The sequence below is a fragment of the Asterias amurensis genome, chromosome 9, assembly GCF_032118995.1.
Source record: "Asterias amurensis chromosome 9, ASM3211899v1".
In the NCBI taxonomy this organism is placed as follows: domain Eukaryota; kingdom Metazoa; phylum Echinodermata; class Asteroidea; order Forcipulatida; family Asteriidae; genus Asterias; species Asterias amurensis.
In genome coordinates, this window is record NC_092656.1 from 14,417,052 (window position 1) to 14,442,724 (window position 25,673).

The window sequence follows — 25,673 nt, forward strand, 5'->3', positions numbered from 1 at the left end:
AATGTTAGTATCAAGGAAAGTAAATCCACCTAACCTTAGATTGGATGGGTTGGATGTGAACCAATTACTTTCTGATGAGTTCTCATTTGAATAACTAATCCTTATAAGATACATGTAGACTAAGTGGATTCTACACTTGTGTGTGTAATGAGCTTGGGGTTATTCCTGTGTACTGCCCATGAACACATTGGTGTGCGAAGCATCCTTTCTAGCTGAGGGTGCTGTCAAAGTGGCCACTATTTATGCTTGTGACTGGATCCATGCTACTGGTAGCTGTTGACATGGACTGCTGCACAAATACATATTACACATGCTTTAACCACCATCAAGTGAGGTGTAAGCTGGTCTTCGTAATCATTATTAAGACTAGCATGCACCTCATTACAACTAACACATCCATAGAGTTTATTTGTTAAGTAGTCTATGTCATGGAAGGAGTAATGCCCCTTTTACATGACAGTGACTCCCCTACACGGGCATGCAACATTTCCTGAGATCAGCTGTTTTCCTCTTTTTTTTTAATCTTAGTTTTACTATTCAGACATTATACAAAACCATTGGCATCTTTTAATTTCTTGTTTAGTGGTGAAGTAACAGTTGCATGCCTGCAACAGTATTACTCAATCTGGTTTGATGCAACTGGAATCAATTGCTGTATGTTTTGTTTCTCCTACCTTTAGGATTGTATTGAGAAGACTAAAGAGAAGGTTGAGTTGAGTATGGCATACGCTCTGGTAGTCAATCAGAAAACACACATAGAAGCAACTCAGAGAGAAGCAACTGCTAATCTACAGAGACTAGAGGTAACATTCACCCCCCCCCCCACCACCACCAGGAAATGCAACATACAACATTTGTCATTTTCATTAATTTGAACATGTTCATTCATTGATATGCTGATTGGAATTACTGTATGGAACAGCAATGGTGACTTACGTAGCTGGGAAGGGGTTAAATGTTATTGTCAGTACTGTAGATGAAACTATTTTAATGGAGGTTTGGTGCTGATATGAACTCGGTAATCGGTCATTTCTCAACTTTAATCTACAGTACATTTTGCAGTTGAGGTTTAAGATTGTGCTTGTGTTTTCTGCAGATATGTTTATTATCAAGCTAGGAGGCCTCTTGAACTTTGACCATCTTAGACAACGTTTATTATTATTCACAATGTTATAGAATGAGAAGCTGCAAAACATGAATAATGTAAAGGAAACTAAAGATAGAGCACGACAACTCATCAAAAAAGCTCAAGATCTCACTGGATCTGAACAACCATCCGAAGAACTCCGAGATGTGAGTATAATGTTTTTTCCCAAGACCGCCCCCCCCCCCCCCCCTGCCTTACGCATTCAAAAGACTGTCAAGGCAAACCAACAGTACCAGTGATGAAAAGTCTCACATATTAATGTCACATTACGAATCGTAAGCACACCATTATACAAATCACTTTTTAAACAATAAAGCTGCCACAGGATTGTGAAAGCCCTATCCTGTGGCAGCTTTATTGTTGTAAAAGTGATTTTGGCAAGAATAATTTGTGAGTATTGAAACGGGTAAGACCATTTTTGCAAGGAGTACGACTGGGGGTTGTTTTAAAATCTCAATGATTAAAGACACTGGACACCTTTGGTAGTTGTCAAAGACCAATCTTTTCACTTGGTGTATCCCAACATATGCACAAAATAACAAACCTATGAAAATTTGAATGAGATTGGTCGTCGAAGTTGTGAGATATAGTGGAAGAAAATACACCCTTGTCACTTGAAGTTGTATGCTTTCAGATGCTTGTTTTTGGGAGCTCAAAATCTAATTCTGAGGTCTCAAAATCAAATTCATATAATTTAGTGGAAAATTACTTCTTTCTCTAAAACTGTTACTTCAGAGTAATCCTTTGATCGTGACCAAGTAGTTTTTTATTTTAACAATTATTTTGAGTATATAGCAGTAGTGTCCAGAGCCTTTAATATATTAACACCATAATCTGACCAACATGAATATTTATCCACCTGATCCCTCTTTTACTTACAACGTACTGCCATTCTAAGCCCAATCATCTGGATTGGGTGAATTTGCTTTTGTTCAATATTTCTTTCTGGACCATAACTTGTCTGGAGAAAGCAATCACAAGAACATTCTCTTAGACCCTTTTTGAAACTTTGACTTTGGATTCCGTACTCTCGTCTGAAGCCCCGTGTGCGTACGCATGAATTGTCTAAACAACCGCAAGGCCAAGCTAGCCTGAGCGGAATCCCAGGCAAAGCCGTGGTTTCAAAAAGGGCCTTAGTTTCTTAATGTTTATAAAGTGACTAGATTATGAATTGTTCCTACTCCATTCTGATTGTAAAGTGACTAGATTATGAATTGTTCCTACTCCATTCTGATTGTAAAGTGACTAGATTATGAATTGTTCCTACTCCATTCTGATTGTTGTAATGTTGTGATTGTCACAGGCTTTTGGGACCTGTCCAGATAACATTGATGAGATTGATCAGAGAATTCATCATGTCCGAGCTCAAGCTGACTGCCTTTATGAAACTGATCAGAGGGTGGTGCAGGAATATGAACAGCGTGGAGCAGAAATACATCGCCTTGATAAAAAGGTTTGTATCAGCAAAACATGAACTGGCCTGACTTTAATCAATAAGTATAGGTTTGGAAACCTCAATCCTCTAGCTATAAACCAGTACATTTTAAGATTAAGTAACTTATAGAGGTGGCCTCTGTTGCCCTTGTCTTGGCCTTTGTGCCCCTTCAAAAATTTCCCATAGATTTTAAGATTGGCCAATAAAAGTGCCCTTTTAGAGTATTGATTCTGAAATTGCCTTGCACTCTTCAATATGAAATTCCAGGCATGGAAGACTTCATAAGATGGCTACCATAGCAATGAAATTTGAGTCAAGATTTTAAATCAAATGACAGTCACTTGACCATACAGTTGTGTTGTTGAATATTAATCATTTTTGTTTATTTCTTACATAGTTGCTTAATGGTTGGTTTTTGTAGAGCAGCCACGCCGACGCTATAAAAGTTTCCATTATTATTATTAATTTGTTCAGCCCTTTTAGTATTTGTTTTCACAACCCCTAAATATAAGTGAGTGTTTAACTTTGTTACATTGATGTAAGGAATGATGTGGGCATGGAAACTTTGCGTAGAAGGAAACAATCTACATGTAGATTAAGGTTTGATATAAGGAGTTACATGTATGGTTGCTCTGAAAGGAAGTAATGCCACTAGGATGAACATTCATTAGTCAGATCTGAGTTCAATTGGACTCTGATGCTGCAGGTTACTTAAGTGCTGTGTGCTGCTGTTGTGTGCTGCTTCAGTGATGTGTACTGCTTCAGTGTTGTATGGGAATTCTCAATAAAGCTTTAAGTTGAGATTTGGATTTTTCTTTTTATTTCTTGTCAACAGATGGAGAAAAGTAAAGAGTGGATTGAGAGACAACAAGCTGAGATCGATAATGTTGCGCAGATGTGGAAAGAAGAACTAAACAGACTCATCTCGGAGGTCAGCCAGAAATTCTCAAACTTCTTTGAAGCAATGGGCTGTGCTGGAGAAGTCAAACTTCAATTTGAAAATGAGGTGAGTTCAAAATTAAACGGTGGAGTTCAAAGATGTTTTAAGGTTGTATCCATAATGAGTGCAGAGTGCATTCTTAAGCTTTGTGAGCTTTGTGAAGCTTGGAATTAGGTACAGCTTTTGTACAGCTACTTGCATTTAACTTGAAGGTGCGTTTGTCCTTCTCTATGCATCATGTAATCAAATATGCCATGTATGTTAACACATGATCAAAGTGCGTACAAGATTGCAGGCATAACACATCCATGTACAACAGAGTACTTACGCCTGTACACCTGTTCGTTCTTCTGGGTCATGATGTGGCAAATTGTTTTTGAAAGGTCCTGCTTGCTTCATCTTTTAAGGCACACTTTGCTCCCCTAGAGACATCTAGAGAAGCATCTCTGATCACTTAAGCCTTGTCAAGAAAAAAAGCTCAACTATCATCATTATTTGTTAAGTAATACACAATGAATATGATGACAGTAATGACACTGATGTCATGTATAGGCACGCATACCTAATTCCAAGTTTCTCACTTTCAAAACTTTCTCTTTAAAGACTCTGGACACTATTGGTAATTGTCAAAGACCAGTCTTCTCATTTGGTGTATCTCAACATTATGAATAACATAACAAACCTGTGAAAATTTGAGCTCAATTGGTCGCAAAGTTGCGAGATAACATAGAAAGAAAAAACATTTCTTCGAGACCTCAAAATCTGCTTCTGATCAGGTCTTGAAATCAATTTCGTGGAAAATTACTTCTTTATTGAAAACTACATTACTTCAATGTTTTATACTATCAACAGCTCCCCTTTTACTCGTTACCAAGTACAATGAAGTACATGTAAGGTTTTATGCTAATATAACTATTTTGAGTAATTACCAATAGTGTCCACTGCCTTTAAATTAAAACAAATAGAATCGTCTGTGCCGAGGAGGCTTCTCAAAGCCCTCCAGTCAGTTAAAGGAATATTACAGAATTGGTTTTGCTAGCAAAAACGTTGCTGGTAGTGTAAGCAATTTATGTAATCCACCATTTACATAAACTGACAAACCTGTAGAAGTTTGAGAACTATCAGCCATCTGGGTCACGAGAGAGTAGTGAAAAACCGAATAAAAGCTTTGCATATTATCGATGCCAAAACAAAAGTGAATAAAATGCACCCTGAGCGATAAACTCCAAACATAACATTACATTATTTATTTCTCATCAAATATGACATTTCAGACAGAAATATTTCAAAGGATATTTTCTACTATCATCATCATTAGACCGTGTTCCTTTAGGCCCAATTCATATTTCCTGCGAATGCAAATCCGATAAGAATTTTGACATCCCAATCTCGCAACAAATAACTCAGAAAAGTAAGAGTGCTCAACTGATGCAAAACATTCAGAGCAAAAACATCCCTGTGGTGTCAAAATGCTTTACATTAGCAGGGAGTACAGTATGAACTGGGCTTCAGTAGTTGTCCTAGTGCAATAACATCAAGAAACAATTTAGTGTTCCATGACTTTGTCTTATCAAATACCCCTCTTCAACCATTTTGTTTTGATTGACTTTAATTATCAGGAGGACTATGACAAATATGGGATAAGCATCCAAGTGAAATTCCGCAAGGCAGAACAAATGAGAGAATTGACTTCTCACTATCAGAGTGGTGGTGAACGTAGTGTATCTACAATCCTGTACCTGATGGCATTACAGGAACTCAACAAATGTCCATTTAGAGTAGTGGATGAGATCAATCAGGTAAAAACAATTGTCATTTCCACAGCTGTATAACCACTAGAAACCCACTTTAAACCAACTATCAACAATAATATTATATCAAACAAAGAGCAGGACATCCACATTTTACCAACTAACTATCCACAACATATTGATGAAGCAATAGCTTTATACCCACATTCTGTCAACCGTCAGCAGCATCCATTATAACACACCTCTTGCTTGTTCTATATTCTGGTTGGCTGAAACACGGTCACGTGGGATGAAATAATATAGTCTAGTGATCGCGCTCAAGTGTTTTGCGGGAACTAGTTCCCGAGCGGGCACTAGTCTTTGAAAATAGTGCCCGGTTAGAGCGTCCTCTAGTGACTTGAACCGTGAACAGCAACTACAAAACTTCTTGTCTTTTCCAGATTTCTGTTCTTATTTCAATATTAAGACCGAGCTGTGTTATAAAACACATATTGACTGGCATAATTCGGTAACTAGTGTACGCCTATTCCCCCTCAGGCCTGTGAGTGACCAGAAGAGGGGCCTGTTTCCCTCGGCCTTCGGCCTTGGAAAATAGGTCCCTCTTCTGGTCACTCAAAGTCCCTTGGGGGAATAGACGTACACTTGTTACCTCATTGCCAGTCAATATGCGTATACTAAAGCATGGGCTGAAAACAAGCAGCATGTCTCCTATTTACAGGGTTTACAGGGTACATAGTATCCTAGTATCCAAAATATATCAACTATTAATAGCATATCCACTATCTACTACTACTTCAATTTGAAGTTTGACTAACCAATTTTTTTCCTTTCAGGGTATGGATCCAAATAATGAACGTCGTGTGTTTGAGCTTGTGGTCAAAACTGCCTGTAGAGAAAACACCTCTCAGTACTTCCTGATCACTCCAAAGGTAAGCCTGAATATAAGGCCTTTGCTAACCCCTCAGCTATTGACCAGGAAGCATCTACTAAAGGGGCAAACCACTACATATCAGCAAAGGGCTTTTCGTTTTATAGTAAACTAGAAAGTATGTGAGAAAACTACATTGTGTCTGTGCCAAAAAATAACTTGACTCGATTGTTTTGCATCATACAGGCTCCTAGCTTCAGCTAAATTTTTGTATCAAAATTTGTTAACATGTTTGTTTTCATGAGGGATAGTTTTGCGTTTCAAACGGGTGTTTCATTAACATATCGAAGGGCACACATTATTTGTGGCAAGAACATTTACTGAATGAATTTGCAGCACCTTAACACAGTGCTCAAAGAGATCGGGTATAGATTGAACAAAGGAGAGCTCCTTTCCAAACACAACTCTCAGTCTGCACAATCCAAAGATATGCCCATTGCGGTCCTTCCGTACATTGGTCATACCTCACACAAAATTCAACGGATCCGCCATGAAGTGGATGTCAAGGTCTACTACCGAACTCACAATAAGTTTGAAATGAAGCTACACACCCATTAAGACAAGCATTACATTTGCAGTCAGGCAGGGGTCTATCGAATTCCTTGTTCATGTGGGAAAGTGTAGATTGGCAAGACAGGTAGAGACCTTACTAACGGGCTGAAAGAACATAAAATGGTTGTAGAGGGGAATATGACATATCTGCCATTGTCAAACACTCTACTGATTTAGACCATGTCATAGATTTGGATCGAGCTCAAATCATAGCGCCTGAGAGACATTGGTATACAAGGCGTATAAGGGAAGCTATATTGAAATATATATACACGATACTGTGCCAGAAGATATCGGTTATTTCATCGGCAGTATTTAGCATACCATCCTACCACCCTCCTCCTCTGACAACCCACAGTCTACTGACACGCCCCACTACACAGGGCTTCCTCACATGATGGACAACCCTCCCATTAGCCCTGAGCCCACCAACCACAGTTCTCCTTCCGGAGAACCAGCCAGAGCGTTGACTGACTCTAAACTGAAACCTCCGAACCCCTTTAAATAGGCCCACTTCTCTCTTAACTCTTCAATCTCTTGACGAAGACTAGAGCAAGCTAGTCTAAAAGTTAAGACCAGTTCAAGAACGGACTCCGCGGTAGTACAGTCAATACTGATCCTTTAAGCTGAAGTAGTAGTCCCAGCCAATTTTATACCCTCCACCCAGGTAGTAGTCAAAAAGCAGGGCAGTTTTTTTCAGCTGAGAAGTCACCCAAACATTTCGATAAATCTACTCCGCAGTAGTAGAATATATAGCAAGACAGATCTCTAAAAAACAAACTCTACCTGGCAAGTAGATACACACATGGTGTTACCGCAAACCAAATATTGATACCTCACCATGCAATGCCTCAAATCACATAAAGAATATGATTTCAAAGAACTTAATCAATTCTTGGCAATGTTACAGTTGAAACAAGTTCTTAAGCTGGTCTCCACTGCATTACACCTACAATGTTATCAACCATTTTATTGTCTTGATTTGTTTTGACAGCTACTTTTGAATCTAACTTATGGACCGAAAATGACCGTCATTTGTGTCTATAATGGCCATTGGATAATGCCATACAGTCATTGGAATGTAGATGCATTCTGTAGAAGACGTCGTCGCTTGATTGTACAGTAAAACAGTCAACTGGGTGCCGTTGGATATTGCCATACAGCATGTTGAATCAAGAAGCATTCTGTAGAAGACGTCATGGTTGTGGCTTGATTGTACAGTAAAACAGTCATCAACTATGTGCCATTGGATATTGCCATACAGCCTGTTGAATCGAGAAGCGTTTTGTAGGAGACGTCATGGTTGTGTCTTAATTTAATCTTTTTGGGGCACCTTGGCCATTTCATACAGTTCTCATAAATGGCAGTTGTTTGTACAGTGTAAAGCCCCCTAAAGTTTGGTCTATTGGAAGGAGTTGTTGAAAGTACAGACAATCATAAAGTGCCAAACATTGATATTGTCCAGTGGAATTTCTCTTATAGTGATCAGGTTAATGTCAAATCAGAACTTTTAAATCAGCTTAAAGAAACTGGACACATTTGGTAATATTGTCAAAGATAGGCCCTATTCCCACTTGGTGCATCCCAACATAAGGCAAAAGAAATAATGTTGGACTGCCCTTTCACCTGATTTTTTCGCTTGGGTCGGTCAGTCGGGATTTATTTTTATTTTTTGAAATGTCAAAGGATGCCAGAAAACTGCGTAAACATTTCATGAAAGATCTAGTTAATGATCATCTTATACATCTTGTTCAAGCGCACTTTTTGTGTCTTTATTTTGGCAAATTCCTTCAAAAATAAATTCCAAGTCATTTCACTCACCATGTTTTTCATCCGTTCAATAAACGAGCAATATCACATATGGGCATAACTGGCAACTGTTGTTCAATGGATTGTTAGACTGGTTCCTTGTGAAATCGGGACGTCGGATAAACGGGCTTGTGGTTTGATATGCGTGTGCGTTGAAACTACAACTGTTGCACCTGATAATTATTGTCGACCGTAGTCGGCCAAAAACAAATATTTGTGTCAAATCCACCATTTTGTAAGCAAAAAATATTCATGAAATCAAAATGTGGATATAAAAAAAGGGGGGAAAAAACCGAAAACACAAATCAAAATAAAATGGCGACCGAGATTTTGCTACTTTTATGGTCGGTCGTGATAGGGCAATCCAGCAACTTTTTTTTTTTAGGCCTAAGCAGTACGCACAAAAATAACAAACCTGTGAAAGATTTGGGCTTAATTGGTCATCAAAGTCTTATGACAAATCATATGTCTTCTTTCTAAAAAACTATGTTACTTCAGAAGGAGTCTTTTATCACAATGTTTTATACTATCATTAGCTCTTCAGTACTTGTTACTAAGCATTACGTTTATGCTAATACGTGTACATTATTTGAGTAATTACCAAACATGTCTAATGCCTTTAAAAAACAGTACAAGTGATTATTCCTGCAGGCTGCATCAAAATTGTTATTTGGGTTTTGATTCGTGATCAGCACTGCCTGTCACTTAAAATTTGAACTTTAAACCGTTTTATAAAATTATAAAGTATTGTGGTACTGAAAGAAAAGCAACTTGTTTATATCGTGTAAAACGTGGTTATTTTGTGGTAAGCTTTATACATGTACATTTTTCACTTCACATTTCTTTTCATTTCTTTATGTTATCTTGTTATTTGTTGATAATCATGTTTTCTTAGTTCGATCTTTACAATGATTAATTTGGGGTGTGAATAAATAAATAGACAAACTGTTGGAAGGGTATTTCAAATCATAGAGGTAGAAATACACTGAGACACATGTTAAGACCACACTCATTCGTACCAATGCTGTACAAATGGAACCATCAGGGCCCAATTTCATGGCTCTGTTTATCGTAAGCATAGCATCGGCGCTTACGGAAGCAGGGAATTCTGTGCTTACAGCAAGTGTATTTCACAGGTTAGCAGCGACTTTTGGCTTCTGTGCGTGCGTACTCCATGTTACTAGGCATTCTACGCTTACAAGGCTAGTGCAGAATTCATCGATAAGCAGAGCCATGAAATTGGGCCCTGCTGGTACTACCAGAGTCTCAATGCTGTCAGAGATGGCTTTCCACACTGAAACCATTCATTACTGGAGTGAGTTCTACTAAACTTGCATTAATCATGCAATATTATGATATTTGTCAGGATTTTCAAAAGGCACCTCACATCTCCTGTGTATGAAGACCAAGCCAAGCTGTAGAAGTGTCTTTTGTTTTCATAGGTGTGTTTAATACTGAATTTGCCCACCATGGACCAGAACAATTGTGTGCAAAGAAATGTTTACACTTCATATCTTTGTCTGAACAGGGCCCAATTTCATAGAGCTGCTAAGCAAACAAATTTGCTTAGCATTAAATGTCTTCCTTGATAAAAAAACAGAATTACCAACCAAATGTCCCCGTGATTTTCGCGATAAGCAAATAATAGCTGAATAACAAACAATATGCAACAAATGGAAATTTGGTTGGTAATCCTGTTTTTATTGAGGAAGAAACTTCATGCTAAGCAAAGTTTTGTGCTTAGCAGATCTGTGAAATTGGGCCCTGATGCAAGCAATTTCATGAACAGCATTACAGCTTGTTATGCTTAGTGGCTTATTTCATGTTATATATGTTCTGATCCTGGCTGTATTTTAAATTGCCAGTCAAACAAACACATGGAGATGGAACTTCAATTTATTGGGTCTCTTGTGTCAAATGGTCAAATTCCCCCTATTTTACCAGTTCAGGGCAAATTTAATCTCCAATAATTGGCAATCTCCACAGAATTTAAGATGCCTTGGTTATCACTAAACTAAACACAAATCAATAAGTTGATAAATAAATTACTTTTATGATAACAATAAATGCAAAGGTCTCTATTGTTTTTGTTTTTATGCCCTGCGGAGGTGATGCCACCGAAGGGGCATACTGTTTGCAGCATGTCCTTCTGTGTGTGTGGAGTCTCTTACTCGGTTCCTTCTGTGTGTGTGTGTGGTCTCATACTCGGTTCCTTCTGTGTGTGTGGAGTCTCTTACTCGGTTCCTTCTGTGTGTGTGTGTGTCCTCATACTCGGTTCCTTCTGTGTGTGTGGAGTCTCATACTCAGTTCCTTCTGTGTGTGCGTGGTCTCATACTCGGTTCCTTCTGTGTGTGCGTGGTCTCATACTCGGTTCCTTCTGTGTGTGCGTGGTCTCATACTCGGTTCCTTCTGTGTGTGCGTGGTCTCATACTCGGTTTCTTCTGTGTGTGCATGGTCTCATACTCGGTTCCTTCTGTGTGTGCGTGGTCTCATACTCGGTACCTTCTGTTTGTGTGGAGTCTCTTACTCTGTTCCTTCTGGAGACTCATGACAAAACAAAAAAGGGGAAAAAAGACTACATAGGGAAATTCTAAAGACCAGGGTGCTCCACATCAAACAATTTTGTGTACTGTACAAAGTCTATGGGAAAACCTTAAGTACAGGTGCAATGGAAAAAACAAAAGATGTTCATAGGGATGCATATTGGAGGTTGTGTGTTGTGATTTGTGTGTGCATGCGTACCAATTATGTACAACTCGGAGGGACTCTGAAAGAAAATGTTGTCTGAGCAATATCTCGAGAAGTACTCGTCATACCAACTCCAAACTTGTTTTGTGGATTAGTCTTTGTGGATTGGATTGGTCTTTGGATCCCCCACCCCCCCCCCACCCCAAATGTCTGTCAATGTTGGACTACGGGCAGAAAAAAATTGTCATGGCTATAGACAAAGGAAATGTTGTCTGTGCAATATCTCGAGAGGTTCTTTTCATATCAACTCCAAACTTTTTTTGTGGATTAGTCTTCGTTTGTGGATTGGTCTTTGGATCCCCCACCCCCACCCCAGATGTCTGTTGATGTTGGACTACAGGCAGAAAAAAAAAATTATTATGGCTATAGACAAATGGCTATCTGGAACTCTCTACCTCTTAATCTTAGATCTTGTCTTTGTACCACAAAATTCAAATCTCTTCTCAAAACTTACCTTATGTCACAGGTTTTCAAGGACTTATTTTTTTGTGTCTGTTTTTTCTTTGTTTTGTTTTGTTTTTCTTTGTTTTGTTTTGTTTTGTTTGTTTTGTTTTGTTTTGTTTTGTTTTGTTTCATTTGTTGTTGGTTTTTATTGCACCTTGAACACCCAGCAGGGTGGATACGTGCGCATTACAAGTCTTATTATTATTATTTATTATTATTAATGATTAAACCTAGTTTCAAAAATGTAAAGCAGAAAAAGTATAAAATTGGGGGGGGGGGTTGTAGTGTGTATGAGTGTTTTCACCCATTGTTTTTTCCCTACCTATATGGCAGAGTATCCGCAGCAGTGCTGCAGCACAAAGTTGCACAAAACTGGCTAAAATTATAAATAAAACAATAAAAAAACTCTGTGTCAAATGTCAAGAAACGGACTGGCTTGCTGGGCATTTGTGTTTTCAAATGCGACATTTCTTGTTTTATATAGATTTTGATACCTTTGCATAGACAATTGCGTTTTTCCACTACTCTTGTCGATCTAAATCTTAAGATAGGTCAGCAAAAAGTCTGCTCAAAAACTATTTAAAATAATGACAATAAAATAAAACTACTAATTTTTTAACAATAGCACAGAAACAAAAATTTATTTCGAAGAAAGGCAAGATTTTAAAAAACAATTCCGAGGAACTTGTACAGCAAAGTCAAACTTAAAGATAGGATCATAGATTGGTTTTTGCCAACATCAAGCCGATTTATAGGCACAATTAAAAAGAAATATAAAAAAAAAAACACTTTTAAAAGTTTCTGCTGAAAACAGTATTTACTTAGGCTACAAGAGAAACCAGCAAAAAAATCTGGCCAGGTATTTTCACACGAGTATCAAATTCATGGGCGTTGGGTACCAACCAACCACAACACCAACTACCGACACCAACCCACAGAAATCTCAGGAACAATGCCTGCGTGAATCGTTTCTCAAATCCAAATGTTTTGGATGAAAAAAAAGAATAAAAATACTTTGAACAAAATCCCTTCTCAAAGTAGTTTATACTACCAACAGCTGCAGTGGTTCTCAACAATGGTGACTCATTTTTGGAGTTCTTTACCAGTCTATGACCCTACCTTTAATAAGTTTTTTGAGTTAGTGAAGTTCTAAAGCAAGTTGCTTGCAATAAAATTGCCCCTTCAAGATATTCAGTTGTTTATAACTATGTATTCCATTTTACAAAAGATGTTTCCAAATTCACTAGTAGCAAATGGTTATTATTCACAATACATGTCATTGTCATACATTATGAATTATAAAATTGAGAATGATTTGGAGCAATAGCTACAAATTGAATTTTTAGAAAATGACAAACCTTTACATACAAAAAGGAATTCATAAAAGCGCAGCCATTGCTAGCAGTAACATAAAAGCCCTGTGCTACCCAACAATCATACCTATAATCCCCATAAGATTATAAAGTGGCAGTTTTTCCAATTCAAGGTACTTCATAGTATTAACAGTTTTACACATGTCATTAATAACGTTTCCATTAAACAATTGTCATAAACATATACGTCTTTATAATAAAATGTGAATACACCTGTTTATTTCATATATATTTCAGTTGTTACTGTATTGAAAATAATGTTCAATATATGAGGCATTGCTTATTGGTTCAAATACTGTTTCCTTTTAAAAATCTTGAGGTTTTGCCTCAAAAGTCATTGGTTTAAATCCCATTTTAGTCAATTGTTCTTTGTTACATCCGAAATCATTTAAACAGAGTTTATATAACAAAAATCTAATGGACTTGGGGACGGGCAAAATGTGTCATCTGCCACAATAATTGTGATTTGTCAGAATTATTAACTGTATTTTATCATAAACATCACGACAAACCCACAAAATCAACTGAAATTATTTGAACTGAAGTAATTATCAAAATGTATTGTAAATAAGATGCATTTTGGTTCATCAGGATCCATTCCCATTATCACCCTTTGCAGCATGATGCTATTGCAGGAAGAAATGTAGGCTACAGATCTATAAGACTGTTGATCTTGCCGGGCCCAATTTCATAGAGCTGCTTAAGCAAAAAAATCACTGCTTAGTAAAATCAGAATACCAGCCAAGACTCCACTCAACTGTTATACTAAGTAAACAACAGCTAACTATCAGTCACAAGCATTGTATATGTCATGAAATGTTGTCCAGTAAAATGTGTAAAATAAGCAAGCTATTTTCATGCTTAATGAAATTAGCTCAGAGGCTTTTATCTCCACACAGAGGCTTTTATCTCCACACATACAGTTTTCAGGATTTGTCATCTGTGCAAAAAAACACCCAAGATTTCAAAAAACACCCATTATCTACCTTTGAACTAAAACAATTATCACACAAACCCCCAACAGTTGCATTTCCAGTTAGATTAGAGTATAACAATTAGTCCATTAAAGGTGTTGATAAACAATCTCAATCTCATTGATGGTAGATAATAGTATAATGCACACACTGTCTTTATTTATAAATGTTTCAATTAAAAAGTTGGTCATAAACATACATCCTCAAATTAAAATGTCACCTCTTTTAAAAAAAATGAAAAGACTCAAATTTGATATTTATTTTAGTGGAGATACAACCGTTACTTAACATACTGAATCCCCACAACACTACATTAAACCTAGCTTCCTAAGTACTGATTGGTTGGCCTACTAATCATCAATAAACAAAATATTTTACTGGGTTTTAAAAATCAAAACAAATTGTTTTTACAATGTCCTTGAAGATAAATGTTCTTGATTTTGGGTAAAAATGATTTGATGTATTACTCATTACGCAGGTGACTATTGACAAGTCATAGGTCCTTTTTGCTTATCTGCCTCTAGTAGATATCCAACGTCATGGCGTGCATTCTGGAGAAGCTCTGCTACTAACAGACTTTCATCATGACTGACAACTGGGCATTCTTTAAGACCTTCAAAATCAACATCAAATAAATTGGATGTCATATTATGGCATGCGTTAGAGCAATACACCTTCTGGCTCATCGTGAAAACAGAAAAACAAGTTTTGGCCGTTTGGAACGCATGCGTAAAACACCGTGGGTAAAAGTTTTTGGCACTTAAATGCAAAAAGCTGGAACACTCATTATTTGGCACTGTGCCAGCTGTGACAAAAAAGTTTTTAGCTCTTTGAGAAAATTGCAATTCCAAGTTCTTGTGGTTTGTTTCTTTCACCATCTTATCATATTCAAGAAACTAGATACTTAGCTTTTAGGTCAATAATTTAGTAAATTAAAACCAGCATTTTTGTGTCCATTCATGAAATTGCAGAGGATGTGTTCAACCATGAAACAAGAGGATAGGCCCCCTATATTAAAGGAACACGTTGCCTTGGATCGGACGAGTTGGTCTATAAAAAGCGTTTGAAACCGTTTGTTATGAAATGTATATACATATGGTTAGAAAGATGTTTTAAAAGTAGAATATAATGATCCACACAAGTATCACTCAAAATTGCACGGTTTTCTTTTTACGTCGCGAACTATCACCGTCGGCCATTTATGGGAGTCAAAATTTTGACCCCCATAAATGGCAGACCGTGTTATTGGACGAGGTAAAAAGAAAACCGTGCAATTTCGAGGCATATTTGTGTAGATCATTGTATTCTACTTTTACATCATCTTTCTAACCATATGCATTCTATTACAAACGGTCACAAAACGCTTTTCAAAGACCAACTCGACCGATCCAAGGCAACGTGTTCCTTTAAGTTCTTTGTTCTTAAAGAGAGGGCAAAATAAATTATTGTTTACCTTTAATAAGGCACTGTCTTACAGCTTCAGCTTCATATTGAAATCCAACAATGTTTTCAAAAAGAAAGGTAGCCTTCGTTTTAGGAAGTGGAAAGTCCAGCACATTTGTGGTTCCTTTTGTAGTCACCTCCAATTGAGTCGGGCACCAAAACGGATTTTTAATCTAAAGGAAAAACATGATTGACTAAGCGAGGCAAATTGGGTCGGGAAATAAACAGTAGCACTGTATGAAGATATATGCCAGTACCACTGGCATCACTAGACTTTTGTTGATTTTTTTCTGAAATTTCGCTATAGCAAGAAGGGAGGGCTTATGCCTGGACGATGAGATCCCTGTGACTTGGTGAGTGTCCTGTAGGCAATTGTGGGTTCTTCCTGTACAGTAACTTGAAGTCGATCTGATATATAAAGAACTGTGTTTTTTTTTAATAGGAGTGCGGAAGTAAAAGGTAGAAATTAGTAACAACAAAAACTTTTTCCTTGAAACTCGGGTGTACTTCCTGTGAATGGTGGATTAATCAGATGGTTGATGAATAAAATTGGGATGCCAACCCATGTTTTTTAATTGATACACGAGGGGAAGAAATATGCTGGTTTATATTTAAATTCTGAGATTTTAGATAATTACTTAGATTTATCGGTTGTGCATTTTTATGGTTGGAATCATGCCAATATAACTGTCAAGACCTGGTGCCATTCTGCATCCCAACTAGAGAGTTTTCTATACTGCTTATGTTCAGAACAGCAGGCTTTAGAGAGAGCCCCACCACCTTTCATCGCTAATTTGGTAACAACTCAAACTTCCCAGTTCGGTTTTTGACTTACTTGCAAAACAGAAAATTGCAGACAATGCCCCCTTCAGATTATAGTGTTTAAAACTGACCTTTATGCATCCTTGAGTTCCTCTTATTTCCATATCATTGTCCAGAAACTGAGAGATACTGCAAGTCAGTGATGCCATAGCTTTATTTGGAAACAGCATAGTTGTCACAGTAGTCTCATCCACACCTACAAAAAGACAATCGATGTCTATAGTGTATTGACATGTTGGTGAACCTTGGGTTTTTAAAAACAATGCTTTTAATGTTTGAAAGAATAAATCAGGAAAGAATATTACAAGTTGGCCTGCTAGTCCAGTGCAAGTGGAATTATTTTCACTCTAATACTATTCACAACATTTTCAAACAAGGGAATGTCTATAATAATTGTTGATAAGTGCATGATTCAATTCATCAACGTTGTCTCTGAAGTCAGAAAATGTGGATTAAGCAGTGAACAATCTGTGATGTTTCTTCTTATAACACTAATAGCAAAAAGGTTGTGCAATGGACTGACCAGTTGAACCACAGCGCACATTAGGCATGGAGTGAGGCACAAGTTGTCCAGCTAGCAATCAACTTTGTTTTCTTCAAGTACGCGCGAGTGGAAATATGAAAAATGTAGCCATCTGCGTCCCATATCCAACTCAGAACACTGAAGCGCTATATTTTTCCGTATTTCACTCGCGCTTGTGTGATATTTTATATTATCTTCAAGTACACGCTAATCCTCAAATCAGATTTGCAAAATGGAGTGGTGATAAAAACCTTTATATAACACCCACGCAGATCCTTGCCATTTGATTGGAGGATTGTCCGTCACGTGATAGCAAATAAAAGTACCATTGCACGCTGAGTCACTCACCGTGCTTTTTCGTTCCATCCGAAAAGTACCATTGCACGCTGGCACGCTGCCAGCGTGCAATAGTTTTTTTTTCAGATGGAACGAAAAAGCTGAGTAAAAACATCACTGCGTGCGCGTGTCTTTGGTAATGCAGCAGCGTACTGCAAGGCATATTAGTAAAATTACTCATTGAAAGCTGGAATGTTCCATTCAACTCGGCTCCGCCTCGTTGAATAGAACATTCCATCTTTGAACTCATGAACATATTCGCACCATTGCACTCATAAACATTCATTATGTGTATGATATTGCATGGCTAATATCACTACCAGCGGTTTGTGTGCTCTAAGTCATGTGCAAGTTTGCTTGAAAATAAATACATTTTCACACGCGCGCTCGTGGAAATACAAATATAGTGCGTCTGCATCCCATATCCAACGAGGCCGAACGGCCTTCGGCCTCGTTGGATATGGGACGCAGAACCGCTATATTTTGTTGTATTCCACTCGCGCTTGTGTGATAAGGTGTAATGTCCATAGCTAGCGATCAACTTTGATGTTATTCTCATAAGCCTTTTTGAGATATGGCGGACACAATGCTACAACACTATAAAAAGGTTTAGGTAATCTTGTCTGTATACACACAATCCAAACAGTGCAAAATATAGTTAAAATAAAACACTGCAGGTGTGATTTTAGGAATTGTCCCACATCCCCTGAAATGAGGAAGGAAATAAACGAACAAAGCAGTAAACATGATAGGAAGGTATCAATGATATTGGTATACTGTTAGGCATTGGGAGTTATATTTGTAGTAAGATAGCGCTTACTGCAAAAAGTTTAGAGTTTACAAAAGAAAAAAGATAATAACACACCGAAATGTATGTAGTTTAGTGCAGGAACGTGTTTGGACCCACCCCCTTTATATGAGCCATCCCTTACAGTGAGATAGTTTGTTGGGATCAAGAGCTGAGTAAACATACAGACATTGAACAGACATAATTTTCTTTAGATAAGAGTTTCATGTATAAATTGCTTGCCAGTATCCAGAATGTACAATGTACTTCTTTTGTATTCCTTTTTATGGTGTGAATACTGGTTACTCTTCACTATGTTGCAATGCCATGGTCAAGGGTTACTCCTAGGGGTCAAGGGTTACTCCTTGGGGTCAAGGGTTACTCCTACGGGTCAAGGGTTACTCCTACGGGTCAAGGGTTACTCCTACGGGTTAAACATTCTAATATTTACGTTACCTGCTTTGGGTTTTTGCCAAACTTGCAAACAATAAACATGTACAAAGAGTATGTACATAATATGTACACATAAAGATAGGGTATACTTTTGGCAATAATTGTCAAAACCAGTATCCTCACTTGGTACATTTCAATAATGCATAAAATAATCAACTTGTGCAAATTAAGGTTAAATATTGGTCATCAAAGTTGCACCAAAACGAAGAAAAAAACACCCTTGCAGAGAATTATTTGCTTTATGATGCTTGAAGACTGCAGCCTTTCTAAGGTTAAAATGTTTGGGTGAAAAATTACTTCTCTCTCCTAAACTTCTCTTCAAATCATTAAAGGGTGTCATTTCTCACAATGTTTTATAGTAGGCAGTTATCCACTGCTCTTTACCAAGTGAATTCTTATTAATTTTTAGAGTAATAACCAGAGGTATACCATCCCTTTAACTGGGTAAAACCACTTGTTACTCAAATTTAGACTTTGTTCAACAACATCGAGATAGGAAGATCTTTTGGTGATACGCAAACTAAATCAACTAGGCTAACTAGAGCTCAATCCAAAAAAACAGCACGCATGACACATTTATGTTTTGTCTACAGTCATAAAACAGTCAACAACCAACAACAATGAATGACATACTTCAAGATTTTAAACACGAGATGACATTCGTTATTTTAAATATGTCACCATAAAGTATTCTTTCAAAAAGCTTGTAGAATAGATTGCACAATTTTTGACAACACATTTACTGTAGGCCTACATGTATCACAACGAAGCACAATTAATGTATGTAAGTCTCCACTTTGGGCCAAAAGTTGTGTGACTTATGACATTATCATTCACAAAAGTACACATAACCTAAAGTTGTCATGTAGGAACAAAGCTCAATGTAAGAAATAATTAAATGGGTACAATTTATGGTGATGGTTGAATATGATAATTAGCAACTTATGGAGCTTCTGAAGTTACGCAACAGAGGTGATCCCCAGACTGTTCTATTTTCCTGAGGCATAGCCGAGGGAAAATGGAACGGTCCGGGATCACTGAGGGAGTCGTAGTTTTAACCATAGCACAAGTTAAAGCAGTCAATATTTGTTTTATAACACCCCAACAGACTATTTATCATCTTCGTACAGGTAACGTTCGTACGCGCGTTTCAGATACACAGATGCACAACTGATTGGGTTCGAGGTGGGTAAAAAGACGTCTGGGTACTGCACCGTGCAGCGTCATGTGATAGTCGTCAGACTATCACACGGCCAACGATGCACTATCACACGGCCGCCATCTAGTAAAACTAAGACATACCATGTGACATGCTTTAAACCAATGAAAAGGCAGAATATTTGTTATTAGGGGTATTATAATTCTGACTAACCTGAATCAGTTAAGAAACCTTTGGTGCTGCTAGACAGTGGAGGAGTGCCGAATACCAATAAAGTCATCTGATAAAGATACACTCCAATGTCCAACAGGCCTCCACCGCCATACTCTACATAGAACAACAAATTGGGGGGGGGGATTAAAATTGTTAAAATAAAAATGCAGAAGTAACCAGGTTTGAGAGTGCTTTAATTGTTGATAGCTTCCAGTGTATTCAACTCTTGGGAACCAGTTGCAGTCTGCACAAGGTTTTGACTGAAACACCTTAATAACAGTCAGAGAAATAAAACTCCCACTCAATCCCTCATCCACAAAGACCAACAAAGAGTAATGTTTCTCAACCATAGCAAGAATGTGCTGTGTGAGAAACCTCTTGGGCTCAACAAGAGAGAAGTTCAAGAAATAATTGATCTTGCCAAAGAAAAAGATGTCTTCTTCATGGAGGTTGAAAACTGCAAATCACGATTTTCTTATAGTTCCCATGAATTTAATAGATGTTAACTTTGCATCAGCACTAAAAAACACTGTTTTTGTTTTACCCAGATGTTTTTAGCACTCGGTACTTGTGTTCAACATTTGGTGATAAAGTGCATCTGGGTGGGGGTGCATCCAAGATGTAACAAATTTGTTCTTAACAGCAATACATTTTTTCCAGTCAAAATGACACATGTACTATACATTAATGGCATTAAAAAAAACTTTCTCTAGAAGTAAGACTTGAAATCTGAAATGCAGAAACTTGAAACTGTTACATTTTATAAGCGTTAATTTCACCACATAAAGTTATGATAAGATGACGTTTGATACCTTTAAGTTGGACTCTCTCTTGAACCATGGGTATTCCAAAGGTTCCACTAACCATCTTAATCTGTCCGATATGATTGGCAGCAAGAAGCTCTTGAAGCTTGGCAATAGCCGGGAAGAAACGAGTCCACAACCCCTGTTTGTACAGAGATCCAAAGGTTAAGGCATCATTACTCACAAGAAAATATCATTAAAAACAATTCAAGGATTTATATCAAGAACTTCTCTGATATCATCTAAAGAGTCATTAACAAATAAATATGATATTATTAGGATAGCTTTGGGTTGCTAGTTTACTGGTAAACCCTGCATAGCTCAAAGATCTGCATTCTTCAAAACATGTTTGGAAAAAAGAAAGAGAAAAAAAAGAAAAAAACCCAGCTCAGTCCAATTGAGACAGGAATTGTGATGTTCCATGAGCATGACCCTGAAATCAATTGCACACATTTTCTGGGAAAATTCCTGTCAAGCTTTTTGGACTTGAATTAGACAGTGCAAATCTCATATGTAATACTACCCCTGGAAAATACCCAGGAAATAGCAATTTTCTAAGAAACACGTTAACAACCCTGAGTAGGGTTAAATGAGACAATCCCTGAGAAATAAGTGATATTAAGATGGCAGCCTAGCTGAAATTGTATATAAAGCATTAGCTTTGTCATGCACAAAGATGCTATGAAACATGAATTATTATGACATTGAGACCCAGGGAAAACTTAAAAATAAAAAACTTAAGTACAGGTACTTTTCTTATCATTACAAAAATCGATTGACATACCTCCATGAAGAAGACATCTTTTTCTTTGGCAAGATCAATTATTTCTTGAACTTCTCTCTTGTTGAGCCCAAGAGGTTTCTCACACAGCACATTCTTGCTATGGTTGAGAAACAGTTGGCATAAAGGTAGATGGGTTTGATTTATTGAACCAATGTACACAATATCTATACAGGAAGAAAAGAAACAAAACAAAGTACATTTACCAACAACAGTATCTCTTATACTGATGCATAATACATTTAGTCATCACTCAATTCAATCAATGGCAATAACGACGTTTTGGATAGTAACTTCATATCCCTCATGTGCTACAACAATGTAATGTTTCTCTCATCCAATAACCTACCTACATTAGTATCTCTTGCTGAGGCTTCATAACCCTCATATGCTACAACAATCTAACGTTTCTCTCATCCAATAACCTACCTACATTAGTATCTCTTGCTGAGGCTTCATAACCCTCATATGCTACAACAGTCTAATGTTTCTCTCATCCAATAACCTACCTACATTAGTATCTCTTGCTGAGGCTTCGTATCCCTCGTATGCTACAACAATCTAAGTTTCTCTCATCCAATAACCTACCTACATTAGTATCTCTTGCTGAGACTTCATAACTCTCATATGCTACAACAATCTAACGTTTCTCTCATCCAATAACCTACCTACATTAGCATCTCTTGCTGAGGCTTCGTATCCCTCGTATGCTACAAAAAATCTAAGTTTCTCTCATCCAATAACCTACCTACATTAGTATCTCTTGCTGAGACTTCATAACTCTCATATGCTACAACAGTCTAATGTTTCTCTCATCCAATAACCTACCTACATTAGTATCTCTTGCTGAGGCTTCATAACCCTCATGTGCTACAACAATCTAATGTTTCTCTCATCCAATAACCTACCTACATTAGTATCTCTTGCTGAGGCTTCATAACCCTCATATGCTACAACAATCTAATGTTTCTCTCATACAATAACCTACCTACATTAGTATCTCTTGCTGAGGCTTCATAACCCTCATGTGCTACAACAATCTAATGTTTCTCTCATCCAATAACCTACCTACATTAGTATCTCTTGCTGAGGCTTCATAACCCTCATATGCTACAACAATCTAATGTTTCTCTCATCCAATAACCTACCTACATTAGTATCTCTTGCTGAGGCTTCATAACCCTCATGTGCTACAACAATCTAATGTTTCTCTCATCCAATAACCTACCTACATTAGTATCTCTTGCTGAGACTTCATATCTCTCATATGCTACAACAATCTGATTTTTCTCTCATCCAATAACCTACCTACATTAGTATCTCTTGCTGAGGCTTCATAACCCTCATGTGCTACAACAATCTAATGTTTCTCTCATCCAATAACCTACCTACATTAGTATCTCTTGCTGAGGCTTCATAACCCTCATATGCTACAACAATCTAATGTTTCTCTCATCCAATAACCTACCTACATTAGTATCTCTTGCTGAGGCTTCATAACCCTCATGTGCTACAACAATCTAATGTTTCTCTCATCCAATAACCTACCTACATTAGTATCTCTTGCTGAGGCTTCATAACCCTCATATGCTACAACAATCTAATGTTTCTCTCATCCAATAACCTACCTACATTAGTATCTCTTGCTGAGGCTTCATAACCCTCATGTGCTACAACAATCTAATGTTTCTCTCATCCAATAACCTACCTACATTAGTATCTCTTGCTGAGACTTCATATCTCTCATATGCTACAACAATCTGATTTTTCTCTCATCCAATAACCTACCTACATTAGTATCTCTTGCTGAGGCTTCATAACCCTCATGTGCTACAACAATCTAATGTTTCTCTCATCCAATAACCTACCTACATTAGTATTTCTTGCTGAGGCTTCATAACCCTCATATGCTACAACAATCTAATGTTTCTCTCATCCAATAACCTACCTACATTAGTATCTCTTGCTGAGGCTTCATAACCCTCATGTGCTACAACAATCTAATGTTTCTCTCATCCAATAACCTACCTACATTAGTATCTCTTGCTAATGCTTCATAACCCTCATATGCTACGGCAATCTGATGTTTCTCTGCAAACTTGTTGGCCTTCTCCTTTGACCTTGCAGCAATGGCCACCACTTCATGGTCTTCTGAAGGCAGGGAACTCAGAGCTGACACAAAGTTATTGCTGATATTCCCTGCTGAACAGATTCCCCAACATAGTTTCATTCTAAAAGAAGAAACAAATACCAAACATCCTGAGTCTGTTTGGTATATGGAAAGTATGCAATGATTTACATTTTTACACAGCCTTCAAAAGTTGTCCAAAACATAAAACAAAGTAACTTATCAATTTTGTCAAAGATTAGTGATAATTGTTAAATTTTCCTTTGTAAAATAGGTCAGTGGGCAACCACATCTGCACATTGTAATTATGTGACACGACTTATTTTATAGCCCTTTTTAGCTGCTTGTTTGAAGCCCTGCAGAAAAAAAAATTACGTATATTTAAAACAAATGACACAGTTTTTCCTGAGCTGTGGCTTTTGAAAAGGCCATTCTCATTTTTTTCTCTTCTAAATTAATTTGACCATTTCTGACTATTTTTCCAGTACATTCTGTTTGATTCACCCTTCATGAGGTTTGACCTTGACCTTAAGAAAACTTGGCTTGGCCCAATAACTTTTTAAAATTCCTTTTCATTAAAAATTGATTCAACATTAGATAAGACTGAAAATGTTAGCCTTCAAACAATTAAGACATTTTTACCATCCCTGTTTCTTTTTTTTTGTGAAAATGAAACTCTGTATGATTGGAACTTGGAGTCGCACCAGAGGGTAAGTTCAATGTTGGATGTGACGAATTTCATGGCATTGATTATTCATAGTGCTATTTTATTGAGCTACATGTTGTGTGTATGTTACACTAAGGAGAGGCCTAAATGTGTGATAACTAGTCTATATTGATGAACACCTGGCCACAATTATTAGGCCATTGCTAACAAAAGAAAGGAAAGAATTCACTTCACATTTGACCTTGTAATGTTGATCTTGACCTGTATTGCATTAACATTGGGGTTTTCCTAGTTCTCTGTCAAACCTAAATTGGTACAGTCGCGATGGTTATTGCTGTTTTAAAATGCAGTTTCTTTTTTGCTTTAATTAAAATGAAGTTGCCCATCCAGTCGAAAGTGGTGGTTCATTCTTTGTGGGTTACTGTTCAATCTTCTTTTTCAATGTGCTGAGTAATATTAGTTACACCACGGTAGGCCTACACAGGTTGTGTACGATGTGAACTGTAGGTCCACTGTTACAAAATGCTGTTCAGGCTCTCATCAGCGGGAAATGGACGGTGCCCACAGAGGCAGAGAGGTGGTTGGTGCAGTGTGAAGAACTTCAACACCAGTACACACTCCTACGACTAGACCCAGTCGGTAGTTTATTGGGGCGCTGATGCGCTCTTCTTATTTACATCTGTGTCGTCAACGTCAACTACTACAAAACTAATGTGTACCAGGCATTACGAGGGCCTACTATTGTGTTAGAGCAAGGAAATTGTTATTTAAAAAGAAAGAGAGTCATCCCAATGAGGTGTACTAAATATTAATTAATTAATTGGTTATTGTTGGTATGTAGCCTACCCCCCCCCCCCCGTGTAGTTAGTAATAATTATAAAACCGTTATAAAAAAAAGTCTACAGATTGAAAACTATACCTTGAGTCCGAACTGCGCTGTGATCATAGAGTAAGGACAGAGTTCTCTATGCTGTGATTAAGCAAGCAACAGGTAGGCAGGTGCTGTAGCTACTACTACCTTGAGAACCAACATTTATAATGTGATCACACATCGCCAGTGCATAATGCTGCCAGTGCTACACCACTGACCTAGACCTGTATTCAACATACGCCCACATCAGTGCGGAATGCCCTCGCTATGCCACGCGCTGTCTGTTTACTTTGATGGATGATACTTTTTGCTGGGTGTTTGCACCCGAGCCACACGACCATCACGCATCAGACATCGACCATACGGCGACAAGGTAACGAAAATCTGGGTCGGGCACCTCTAGCTGTCGATGCCATCAGCTATGGGATGTGATTTTTAGGTCTGCCACATTACCTTTTTCCCCAGCAGTTCATCCCTAGTAGAATGACATCCCCCTCGGTAAAATGACATAATATATTGACGCCCTAGTAGAATGACATCTCCACGATAGAGTGACACGCCCAGAATGACATCTGCATTAGACAGA

General features: G+C 37.6%; 2 protein-coding genes and 1 pseudogene across 5 annotated transcripts in view; 2 read left to right on the forward strand and 1 right to left on the reverse strand.

Moving 5' to 3' along the window:
- LOC139941693 (structural maintenance of chromosomes protein 5-like) overlaps positions 1 to 11,395 on the forward strand; it is a 35,670-nt gene extending 24,275 nt beyond the window's left edge. Inside the window, exons 17-23 of one of the 2 annotated variants that reach the window (XM_071938296.1) lie at positions 681 to 803; positions 1,177 to 1,293; positions 2,451 to 2,600; positions 3,418 to 3,588; positions 5,142 to 5,321; positions 6,107 to 6,202; positions 7,748 to 11,394. In XM_071938296.1, coding sequence (XP_071794397.1) covers positions 681 to 803; positions 1,177 to 1,293; positions 2,451 to 2,600; positions 3,418 to 3,588; positions 5,142 to 5,321; positions 6,107 to 6,202; positions 7,748 to 7,879 — 969 coding nt within the window. In that variant the 3' untranslated portion in view covers positions 7,880 to 11,394. Of the gene's footprint in view, positions 1 to 680; positions 804 to 1,176; positions 1,294 to 2,450; positions 2,601 to 3,417; positions 3,589 to 5,141; positions 5,322 to 6,106; positions 6,203 to 7,747 lie in introns of both variants that reach the window. The other variant, XM_071938297.1, reaches the window with a different exon arrangement.
- LOC139941756 (uncharacterized) lies at positions 6,526 to 7,261 on the forward strand (annotated as a pseudogene).
- Positions 11,396 to 11,452: 57 nt separating the features above from the next.
- LOC139941696 (trans-1,2-dihydrobenzene-1,2-diol dehydrogenase-like) lies at positions 11,453 to 25,673 on the reverse strand. 3 transcript variants are annotated; one of them, XM_071938303.1, is made up of 8 exons: positions 25,541 to 25,673; positions 23,450 to 23,652; positions 21,425 to 21,588; positions 20,650 to 20,782; positions 19,838 to 19,951; positions 16,438 to 16,562; positions 15,555 to 15,717; positions 11,453 to 14,714 (listed from the first exon to the last, which is right to left on the reverse strand). In XM_071938303.1, exons 1-8 carry the CDS (start codon positions 25,558 to 25,560, stop codon positions 14,584 to 14,586), a joined length of 1,053 nt encoding a protein of 350 aa, XP_071794404.1. In that variant the 5' UTR covers positions 25,561 to 25,673; the 3' UTR covers positions 11,453 to 14,583. The 3 variants fall into 3 exon arrangements, with proteins under 3 accessions (XP_071794404.1, XP_071794406.1, XP_071794405.1); XM_071938305.1 differs by lacking the exon at positions 25,541 to 25,673 and adding an exon at positions 25,136 to 25,349 and having other exon boundaries at positions 23,450 to 23,686; XM_071938304.1 differs by lacking the exon at positions 25,541 to 25,673 and adding an exon at positions 25,136 to 25,348 and having other exon boundaries at positions 11,454 to 14,714.